Here is a 12,520-nt window from a genome sequence, read left to right on the forward strand (position 1 = left end):
TTGCTATCCTTTATATCCACTTGTTTTCTCTTTCGGAAATATCAAAATTGTATCTTTAAAAGTTTTAATGTCTCTCCTTTAGAAGAAGATTGAGAAAAATATGGGCTGAATATATTAATTGTTGAGTGCATATGTTTGCTGGGTTACTTTTTAATTTGCTATTCTGAACCCAAGTGAATAATTTAATCAATGCTAAGAAAAGTGTTGGATGTCAGTGTTCAATAATCGTGGGATATGGTTTAACATAGAAACTCCAGTACTCTAGGCCACTTGAGGAAACATGAAACCGTGACCTTCTTTTTGTCACTTGGCTCATTTACAATGGTTTAAATTAACACGAGTTCTGCCATTTAAGATTCCTTTTATAAAATATCCAAATAGTAAATAATTTACTTAAACCACTTTTTAATTTAATTGAACTCTGATGCTTGACTTTAGACAGTCAATTTTGTAAATTAAGCTAGGATGTTATTATTGAAAATACCGTTAATTTGTATTATGCTAGTCAAATCTGTGACTAATAGTACTATAGTCATTTGAAGACAATATCCAGATGAAATTTGCCTTTAATTCTCTCTACTAAGGAGGCAGGATTTTTATGAGTTTTCTTTCACTACTTCTCCTTATTTGAAGTAATCTTCAAGCAAGTTTCCCTCTTTTTATCAGAATTTAAGCTTGGAAACATCTATATAGTTTGAGAGATTATAAAGTAGGACATTGTTTGTGATCCCTTTATTCATCTGTCACATTAGCAAAGTGTTTGTTGCAGAAGTTTGAGAGACCCTAGAACTCAGTTACAGTGTACTGTACTCTGAAGGAACTTTTATCCTAAAATACAAAGAGATTTTCAAACAGAGCTTTACATGCTTATGAAACTTAGGTAAAAATAATAGCCACATCCAATCTCCTTCACATAATTTTTGATTCATTTATCCATATCATGTGATAACAGATAATGCACTGGACTCGATGATGGGGATAAATAATATGGCATGCAATTGTACATACTTCGTTTTATAGGAGCTTCAGTCTGTGCCTTATCTTCTTTGCCTTAATGTGGCAGCTATCTGAATTTCATTTGAAATTCAACCAAAGAGTTTGGAAATTACATGCAGTGTTTGGTACCAAGTTTGTTAAAAAATAAATAAAAAAGAAACTTGAACAAAAGTGCCAGGTTTTCCATTAAACTTTCTCTTTTATGTTGCTATAATAACTTTATGTGCCTTGAAATATGTTTGATATTTGAATATTACACTTTTGCCCTCTTCTGCCTCAAAGTAAAAATACATAGAATTATTTTTCCATAAAATTAAAAGGAATTTGGAAAAGAAAGGAAAAATAAAACAATGCTTTTTAACAACAAAACTTTTCTTATCTGTCCAAATTTTTATATGCATTATACTTATTAAGCATTGCAAATAAAATATATGCAGTTAGGACACATAAGTTACGAATACTTATCTTCAAACAGTTTACAGAATGGAAATTCTACTTATCTGGAGTAGGACTATTTCCCCAGCCTCTAGACACGGAAAGAATAACAACATGCATTGGTCTTCAGTCAACTATTGTTATACCTTTCAAAAATCCCACGATGGAAGATGTCCTCATTGATATAACACTGACAAGTAAGTTGTTTTTCTTATATTTCACATGTTATTTTATAGGTATTTATCAGACTTATTTTATTATAGAATCAAAACATTTTAGGACAAATGAATACTTCAGAAATCTGTAAAGAAAATTATCTTATAAAAGAGAAAACAAGATTTGAGAGATGCAGTATTTTGGCTGAAATCACAGCTCCTAATAGTACAGAATCAGAATTAGATATCTATATAACAAATCAAGTTCTTCCAATTTGATCTGTAAACCCAAATATGTAAATTAGTAGATTTGTAAGATTCTTATGATGTTATTCAAGTATGCCAATGCTTATTCCTCAAAACTTTATAGAAATTCTGATATGGTGATTTTGTTTCCTTTTTGCATTTTCTTAATAAAGAGACAAAATATTTGGAATAAATTTTGGCTTCAACCAGCCTTGTCCTTTTTTTATGCCATACTGAGGGTGCATGTTTTTAATTAGATTATTTGAAGAGTTTGACCACTTTATATTAAACAAATAAATGTGAGTCTGAATTAAAAATTAACTCAGCACGAGTTTTTTGAAACACATTTTCAATCTAATATTGAGCAGTACCAATTTATCCTTTCAACTGTTATTACTACTTCTACTAAAACTATTATTAGTGCAATTATCGGGTTAAAGTTATATATTTTATGGTTTTTTATATACATGACCAACTTACTCTCCAGAATGTTTATACTTTTGCAATTCATGCTGCAATTAGAAGTATAATATAGACATTACCTATTTTCCAGGACTGTGTAAGCCCTGAGGAATAACATTGTCTTTAATCTCCATCAATCTGATTGAAAGAACATTATATTGTATCATCGTTGCAAATTTTGATTAATGTTGAAGCTGAACATGTCATTTACCTGTTGCACTTTGGTACTTTTCCATCATTTCTTCATCTTCTTGGAATGAAATAATTTTAAATATTAAGAAAGTAATGTCATCTCATGTAAAATTCCTTTATAAGAATTTTGGCTGCGATCAGGAGAGGCATGAGGTGTTTAATAAATGTTGATTGCAAGCTCAAGGAAATTAGCATTTTCAGATGGAAAAGACTTGAGCATATGTATAAGCAGAAGGGAGAAGCCAGGGTTGAACAGGAGTTAAAGATATAAATGAGGGAAGGTTTAACTGATAGACTAAGGGTCTAGGAGGGTTGGGATCAGAACAGAGGTAAAAGAAGAGCTGAACAGGAGAGGATTTCTTCCTTAGGTGGGGGTAAAATAAAACAAATATGGATGTCAATAAATTGGTAGGTAGTGGAAGCGCTTTGGAATTAGGAGCAGTCATATATTTACATTTTTATCTGCTGAGGAAAAGAGATATAGCAGAGAATTTGAAGAATGGAGTGGTGGTTTGAAATAACTGTTGGAGAAAAAAGGAATATGGAGCTGACAAAATTAAATATCAAAGTTATTGTGTTTGGCTGGGATTTAAATCATAAATTTAGATATGCACCAAAAAAAAATATGTGTTTGTGACGTTTGTACCAATTGTAGGGCACAGAATTTCTAGAATGTCAGCATACAAGGCGTATCAATGGATCTTTCCAGGGAATGGAATTTTCAGGATAGGTGCAGCCAAATGACTTTATAACTATAAGCATGTTATAAAAACAAATTTAGATTGAGATTTTAACATTAAAAATAAATTTTAAAATAATGTGTGACTTTCTAGTTTTCTAACATTGCTATACATTTCTTTCTGCTATGTAACAATAAAACATAGTAAGATTGACAATTTAAAATTGATCAGTCTTTTGCAGTTCAAAACAGTCTCTTTTAAGTAAACTCACTTTCTCTTGGGCAAATGTTCAGGCTTTTTTTCTCCCCCTTCTTCCTTAAACCTGAGGAGATATGAGACAAAGGAAGATTCACAGACCTTTAATGTCTTATTTCTCTTTCTCTGTCTCCCTATCCTATGTGAAAAAGAACCTCTTTCCCTTTTGTTGCTGATGGCATCTCCCTTTCTGTTATATTCTTATCCTTCTCCCTTTTGTGGTATCTTTTTTATGCATTATCTACATATCTACTTGCGCTTATGGTCCTTGGTGTCTAAGCCTCACAATTTGATCTACAGAAAAACATGGTCTACAGAAAAACATGACTGATGAGAAGAATTAAAATATTTAATATATGCAAAATATACTCATTAAAAATAGAGATTAATACTGTATTAGTTCATTTTTGCACTGCTATAAAGAAATACCCGAGACTTAGTAAAGGAAAGAGGTTTAATTGACTCACAGTTCATGGCTGGGGAGGCCTCAGGAAACTTACAATCATGGTGGAAAAAAACCAGGCATGTGTTACATGATGGCAGGGGAGAGAGATCAAGTGTGTAGGAGGAAATATCAAACACTTATAAAACGATCAGATCTCGTGAAAATTCACTCACTCTCATGAGAACAGCATGGGATAAACCGCCCCACAATCCAATCAGTTCCCACAAGATTCCTCCCCTAACACCTGGGGATTACAATTTAAGTTGAAATTTGGGTGGTGGGGACACAAAGCTAAACCACATCAAATACCTTCTCATTTAAATATTTGTAAATATCTTTAGATTATTTCATGATAGGAGTAGGCAATCTCATTTTGTCTTTTAAAAGAAGATGTAAATTTTCTTACGGATTCTACAGAATTTAAAAAAAGTATTCTTAGGCAAGTTGATAACAAGACTCATCTCACCAAATGGTTCCTTGCTGGTGTGAGAAATCTCACAGCTTTTCAGATCCTGCATCCTGCATTCCTCATTTCTCTCTCTCTCTCTCTCTCTCTCTCCTCATTAGCTGCAAATCCTGGAATGACTTCTTCCCCTTATGGGTAGCATGGCGACTTGTGCATAGCTTGATTTAAATATCTGTCACACTTATTGTAGCTAATATTTGTTAATCCCACAATATTTGTGAGATCTTTGCAGACATGATCTGTCTATTAGTAACTTGAGAAATAAGACAGAAGAGGCTTTTGATGCTTGTCTGCTGAAAGACTGGACCATAAATAAAATACCCAAATTTCTAAAACTTAGAGATAATACAGTAGAAATTAAGTACCAAAGATCTTTGGAATATCAAAAGACATTATTTCTGGGAGAAGTAATAAAAATAGAAATAGCCAAGACATTAGCAGGAGAAAAGACAGAGAATTGGGCAATCCAGAAGTTTGATAGTGAGTTTGAAATTCTAAACATGCTGCCTTCTTGGAAAAAGTAGTGAATTTGAAGATCTTTATATATTTTATATATTTCTAACTCTGTCTGTGTAGTGATAGAAGAAAAATTTTAGCTGAATTAAGTTTAACAGAGTTTAATTGAGCAAATAATGATTCATGAATCAGGCAGCCTCCTAAGCCACAGTAGGCCCAGAAACCAGCATAGCCACGTGGTGTAAGATTTATGGACAGCAAAAGGAAAGTGACATACAGAAAACAGAAGGGAGGTACAAAAACAGCTGATTGGTTACAGCTTTGAGTTTGCCTTATTTGAACATGGTTTGAACACTTGGCAACCTCTGATTGGCCAAACCTCAATGAGTGGCACAAGAGTAGGCTTACAGTCTGTTTACAGTTCCGTATAGCTTATAGTTCTCTATGTACAGAGAAACCTTTAGACTGAACTTAAAATATGTAAGGAGGCAGTTTTAGGCTAAACTTTTTAATGCTATCTATCTATCTGCCTATCTATCATCTATCTGCCTATCTATCATCTATCTATTTATCTATCATCCATCTACCTACCTATCTGAGAGAGAGAGAGGCCAAAGAGAGAGGAGATATGTTAGGATATTGAAAAAGTCTTAAATATTATCACAAGGAACCCAACTCTTATCCTCTAGATAATGAGAGTTTTCAAACGATTACCGGTGCTTTATAACCCGCATTTTGAATGCTAACTCTAGAATTATTTGTGGATGACGGATATGGATGGGTTTGAGGAAAACTGGAATTGAGAAGCAAAGCTCAGAAGATTTAAGCCAGTAACAGTGGAAAAGTCCATGACCCCAGGTAGCAGAAAAGCTCACAGTATATACCTAGAATTTTCCCAAAAGCCTGAGAATCTGTTTCTTTAGCAAACATATTTAATGTTTCATGTGTCCAGACTACTTTTTCTTCAGACAACTATACTATGTTGCCTAAAAACATGTTTCTAAAGGCTTACCTATATTCCTGATATTTTTAATACTCAAGGTGAGTGTTTTGTTTTATCCATCTTAAAATAGTCCGATGCTAAATATTATTGTGGTTGTGCTGTTTGGAGAAGAAATTGAGCACCTTGGGCATGCACTGGTCTGTGCATTACAACAAACTTACCATTATTTCCTAAGGAGAATTTTGGCACCATTCACAGGGAATTACTTAGAGGAGTGGCTTGCCCTTCACTCAAGCATATATACCTGTTATGCTCCACAATTTGCACATGAGGGTGTGAACCCGACCTTTAACTTAACTTTCAGTTAGGGCATATGGTGCCCTTGTAATTTAACGGGTGATACACAGTTGTGATTGAATCTGGGGACACATAATAGTTATCAGTTATAAAGTCTATACTGAGCACTTCATGTGTGTGATTCTTTAAATTATCTCAGGACAACAAATATTCAACTAGTATCTATCTGGGCCATTGTCCAGCTACCAACACCTGTAACTCTTGGATATTTCCTCTGGCTGCCCTAGTGAGTTAATTTTTCCTCAACCTATGGATGACAGGAAGTGGTGGAAAAATATTACAGTTCCCATTCCCCTGAGCAGTGTACCTTTGAGATGTGTGTTCTGCACTGGCTCTCAGAGTTCCCTAGCTGCCTTGAGCCTCATGTCTCCACAGTAGTAACTTCCTTTATAATACACCATTCATTGGAGTCCTTCTAATCTTTGTCTCACTTTTGCTCTTCGCTACTGGCATTTCCTGAGGTCACGTCCCAAATAACAGCTTCTGAGGAAACCCCAACTAAGACAGGAACCCTCTGAAATTGGCATTATATCTGTTTTAAGGAGGATAAAATTGATTAATGGAGAGGCTTAACAACTTGTTCACGATCACGGAGCTATTAAGTGAAGGAAATAAGATTAAAAACCCAACTCTGCAAAGCCAGGTTTCTGTGTACCTTTGCACATGGCTTCTCAGTAAGCAGGCAGAACAATTTCTCACTAACTGTTCACCTAGTTATATATAAAACTGAAAAGCTCAAATGGAGAGATAGTAAAGGATTACAGGAAAGACTTGCAATCTGTTTCTGTGAGTGGTCTGAAATCTACTTAACAGATTAAATAGAAGGAGCCAAAAGCCCAGTACTTGAAATCAACTACACCCTCCCCCAACCACATTAAGAATTGTGTTCAGTGAATTTCACTGTCTCGTGATGTCGTTTACCCGTAACACCAGATTGCATAGAAATATTCTAAGGAGGTCATCGTGATGTATTGGTGAAGATGTTATCAAAGGCTTTCTTATTACATTGCAATCTTTTTTAAATGAAATCTTTTTAAGAATCAGTTGTTAGTATCAGGAAGAATGGTTGCCTCTTTTGAGCAATTGTCTGGTTTTTGTACTGTGGAGCCTGATTATGTCGCTACATTTTTCCTCAGTATGTTAGTTTCTAAGAAAACATTTTGTCTTATTCCAAGTAAGTGACATGACCATATACTGTGTCTCATCCCTGACTGCAGATGGTGTCCCTAATCTTGTTTCAGCTTTCTAAAAAATTATTCTAATTCATCTTTTTTGTGTTTTATATTTTTGTGATATACACAACTTAGGAATAGAACTCTTCACGCAAGGAGATGTTCAACCTGTAACAGGAACGGGGGAATTTTTTGTTTTGTTTTGAGACATGGTCTCACTTGGTCCTGTAGGCTGGGGTGCAGTGGCACAATCTCAGCTTACTACAGCCCCCACCTCCTGGGCTCAGATGATTCTCCCACTCCACCCTTCCCAGTAGCTGGGACCACAGGCATGTGCCACCATGCCCAGCCAATTTTTTATACTTTTCATAGGGACGAGGTTTTGCCATGTTGCCTAGGCTGGTCTGGAACTCCTGACCTCTAGTGATCCACTTTCCTTGGCCTCCCCAATTTCTGGGCTTATGAGCCACCGCGCCCAGCCCTCAGAGTGAATGTTGGAAAGAGCTTTCAGTTGAACATTACGAAAGGCAAGGTGTAGAGAAGATAATGTTTCAGACATCCGTACATATTTGAAGCCATGCCAATTTCAAAAGGTTAATAAGATAGGGTGGCAAGAGAGGAGGTACCTAAACAACCTAAGGATAGTAAAGATGTCTCTAAAGCAAACCATTAATGAATCCCATGAGGAGCAGGATGCTACAGAATAGCTCTCAAATAGTCTGGGAAGCTAGGATTTATTAAGATCCCTTTATGTTACCACACCTGAGCTTTATCAACATGACCGTACCCAAACTCCCCCCAAAATCCTGGAGGTTAGTATTCCTGCCTTTCCAATGAGGAACCTCAGGGTGGAAAGTTCCCTTTTCAGTGGTGGAACAGCATGTTGAGCCCATCATGTCTGACTACCCTCTTTAGGACCACTTAAATTTTTTTATCTGCTCACAGATGGTAGTTTTAAAGCCAGTTATATGATCTAAAGTATGGCACTTGCCCCTCTCTTTGACACCTCCGCCTGGATACTAGGGGAACAGGCCTCCCCCCATTCCATCCAAAGTCCCCAAAAAATGCCCCTACTGCCACTCATTTCACATTTTCTCAGCTGTCTCTCCTCTTTTTCAGACACTGGCTTCGCCTGAAATATACATGCTTTGGCTTCTTGTCATGTACATACATGCTTTGTACACGTACATATGTCCTGTGTGTACATATATCCTGTCGTGTACAAACATCCTGTCGTGTACATACATGCTTTGGCTTCCTGGATGTGTACCCTCGCTCAGTGACTGGTGTCCATGGACACAATTCTCACAGTATTTTCTCATCAGTAATTATGTCCCTTACCCAAGACCCTATCTCTCATGTTTCGACCCTGCTCAGATGGGAATAAAGGCGGAGAAAGTAGCTGTTTTCATTACTTTTCTATTAAAATAGCTATAGTCTGGAAATTATTCACTTTCTATTTAATCCAAATGTAAATGCAGTATTAGTGATCTGATTCAAAGATTTAAATAAAGATGAATTCTGTTTTATATATCAGTAGTTTATTGGTGCAAAACAAAATAGCACTGAATAAAAATGTGCATATAATTAACATAATATATTAGTTTTACAGATATCAACTTTCGTACGAGAATTAGTCAATGAAAACAAAGTACATTGATGTCTTCTTGTTGGCTTTGGGTTGATTATGACCATGATGTTCACCAGCAGTAAAGTAATAAAGTGCACGATGTAGCATAATTATAAGTTAATCACACTTACATGATATGGAGAAGAAATACCAGTGCATTTCATTTCACATGGTAGAATTAGTTATGAAAATCCCTGGAGGTCCTCTGAATCTTATCTCAAGTGCATCCAGAGTTGAACAAATATTTAGGTAATATATGTAGTAATCATTGCAAATGGCCAATCAGTATGAGCATGGTTTTATACTTAAGAAGAGAGATAAATTGGTGTAAGAAAATCTCCCAGAACCTAAATATCCCTCCCAAATTCAGACATGCAACTTTTAAAATATTTGAATTAAGAAATAAATAGCATTGAGAAATTTGAGACTTTTTGGCAGGGAAGTTGGGGTATCACATATATTAAGTTTTGTGGTTTTTTTTTTTCTTTTTGAGATGGAGTCTCGCTCTGTCGCCCAGGCTGGAGTGCAGTGGTGTGTTCTTGGCTCACTGCAAGCTCCACCTCCCGGGTTCATGCCATTCTCCTGCCTCAGCCTCCCGAGTAGCTGGGACAAAGGTGCCCGCCACCACGCCTGGCTAATTTTTTTTTTTTTTTTGTATTTTTAGTAGAGACAGGGTTTCACTGTGTTAGCCAGGATGGTCTCGATCTCCTGACCTCGTGATCTGCCCACCTCGGCCTCCCAAAGTGCTGGGATTACAGGTGTGAGCTATGCACCCGGCCTATATTAAGTCTTTATAACTTAGTTTAATTGGGTTATTTGTCTTAGTTTATTTTGCTCATAAGAAATAGTTAATATTATTGTATTAATAAAAAGTAAATGTAGAATAATTATAACCGTTTTTGAAGTGAGTAATCTGAGACTTTACTTGCTTACAATTATTTCATTTTTAGATGCTGATATCTTAACATTTGGAACTTGTTTTATTTGATTCTTGATTAATAGCTCTCCAAATTCAGTAAACAATATTTGAGAGCTTATAAAAATTCATATTCCCAGGTTCACATTCATTTATTCTGATTCATAAGGGCTGGGGTGAGGCCCTGCCATCACAAGCTGTTCCAATGCAGGTTATCAGAAAACTGCACTTTTAGAAACACTAATCTATATACAATGATCTCAAAACGTTTCCCTTTTATTGTATACCACTGTTAGTAAATATCTTTTGGCATTTCCTTCAATGTATATATATTTACATTTGAAATATAACCACTTAGCACTATCAACTCATATTTTTAATGTAAGTAGAGCTTATCTTTTTAATAAAGAATTAATAAACATAGTTTTGTATTTATTAGTTTGAACTTGTTAACATTGGATAAATGTTGTTTATTTGTGCATATTTATATACAGGCCATCCTTCTGTATCCATAGGGGATAGATTTCAGAACCACCAAGGATATCACAATCCACGAATCCCCATGTCCCTGATACAAAATGGCACAGTGTGTGCATGTAACCTACACGTATACTCTCATATATATTAATCATCTCTAGATTACTTAGAACATCTAATACAATGTAAATGCTATGTAAATAGTTGTCATAGTGTATGATGTAGGGAATAAAGACCAGGAAAAGAGTCCATACATATTCAATGTAGATGAAACCATCCATTATCTTTTTGAAGATTTTCAATCTGCCTTTGGTTGAATCCATGAATATGGAACCCATGGATACAGAAGGCCAACTGTATTCATCAGTACAATCTATTTTTAAGTAGGAGGCTCAGATAGACTTTTAATATCTGCTTGTTGAGTAGTTCACTCTTAATATCTGCTTGTTGAGTAGTTCAAATTAAAATTCCGAGATTTTTAAAATATAGAGATGTGGTTTTGCTATGTTGCCCAGACTGGCCTTGAACTCTTGGCCTCAAGCAATCTTCCTGCCTCACACTCCCCAGTAGCAGGAATTTTAGGCACATGCCACTGTGTCCACCTGAAAGTTCCAAGAATTTGTGAGTTTATTTTTTAAACATCATAGATAAAACCATTTATATTATTAAATATGTTCTTCAAAAATGCCATTTAAATCTCATTTTAAAATATACTTTGAAAGATATTCATCTTATAAGTTTCCTATTAGAGGATAATTTTTATTCTATTTCCATCTCCACTGCTGTTTTTCTTCTTGAATGTGACATTGAAGTGTAATATCTCTTTATTTTTTAATTAGGTGTGGAACGTCCCAGGAATCTTGTCATTGATCATTGCTGGGATAGCTTCATCTATGAGAGTTCTGCCTTCAGGTTGAGTTCTCCGAGTGAAATACAAGGTACAGGATTTCTACCTTACATTCTATCATTCTGTTTGTTGTTGCATTTCACAGATAATGAAATATATGTCTGTTGCCTTAGTAAATATTTAACACAAATTAAAAATATAATTTTAAAATTTTGGAACAAATTTTAGTAAGTTGATAGAAAAACATGAATGGTAAAACATATATATATAACATTTGTATTATTTTTAATTCCTCAGAACATAAGTAAGATTTGCCAAGTATTTTAACTTTGAAGTTTTCCATGATTGAATAGCGTACCACTTAACACATGGTTGTATGAGTCAAGAAAGATTTCAGAAAATTATAAATAGTGTGTTAAAACTACTGGTACTACTAAAAAGTAGTATACTGATACTACTAAAAAGTAGTATCAGTAGTTTTAATACTAATAAAAAGTATCAGTAGTTTCAACTACTGTTTGACTGTGAATTTATTACAGGGTATAAATTTTTGTTGTTGTTTGGTTTTGTTTTGTTTTTGAGACAATTTTTGTTGTTGTTGATGTTGTTTAGTTTTGTTTTGAGATGGAGTCTCACTCTGTCACCCAGGCTGGAGTGCAGTGGTGCAATCTTAGCTCACTGCAACCTCTGCCTTCCAGGTTCGAGCAATTCTCCTGTCTCAGCCTCCCAAGTAGCTGGGACTACAGGCGCACACCATCCTGCATGGCTAATTTTTGTATTTTTAGTAGAAATTGGGTTTCACCATATTGATCAGGCTAGTCTCGAACTCCTGACCTCAGGTGATCCACCTGCCTTGGCCTGAGCCAGTCAATGTCTATTTCTTCTATATATTAACCACCCCACCTGTGTATTGATTAAGAATGGGTTAATTAATTTCTCTTACATTTTCTGTAGCCATTTATAAAAACATCCTAAATGTCATTAATTGAATTCATTGGCTACAACTTCAAGGGACAGGTGGATGTTATTATTATTCTCACTGAATTATGGAGAGTGCAATTCAGAAAAATTAACTTACACAGAATCAAAATAATTGCTTAATGGCATACTTGAACCTTTTTGTGTTTCAAAATTTTTGCTGTTTCTTTGCAATGCATTAAAAAGAGTATGAACAACAGTTCACAAAAGATAAAGTACAAATGGGCAAAAAATGGTTTAAAATATGTTCAATGTCACTAATAATCAGATATTGATTTTTAAAAATGACCATCTAGATTTTTTCACTTTTTTCAAGTTTGTTTTTGTCTTTTAATGGAACTACAAATGCTAATGTTTCTATAGTGAAACTGGAATAATCAAACAATACTTGTGGGAATACAAATTACTACAT

At 35.0% G+C, this 12,520-nt stretch overlaps 1 protein-coding gene across 1 annotated transcript in view; it reads left to right on the forward strand.

The window, feature by feature from the left end:
- The window catches only part of LOC116484689 (cilia- and flagella-associated protein 47-like), a 128,329-nt gene that overhangs the window by 63,669 nt on the left and 52,140 nt on the right, over nucleotides 1-12,520 (forward strand). Inside the window, exons 8-9 of the mRNA XM_058429394.1 lie at nucleotides 1,472-1,628; nucleotides 11,123-11,221. Coding sequence (XP_058285377.1) covers nucleotides 1,472-1,628; nucleotides 11,123-11,221 — 256 coding nt within the window. The remainder of the gene's footprint in view (nucleotides 1-1,471; nucleotides 1,629-11,122; nucleotides 11,222-12,520) is intronic.

The sequence above is a fragment of the Hylobates moloch genome, unplaced genomic scaffold (assembly GCF_009828535.3).
Source record: "Hylobates moloch isolate HMO894 unplaced genomic scaffold, HMol_V3 SCAFFOLD_16, whole genome shotgun sequence".
Classification (NCBI taxonomy): Eukaryota; Metazoa; Chordata; class Mammalia; order Primates; family Hylobatidae; genus Hylobates; species Hylobates moloch.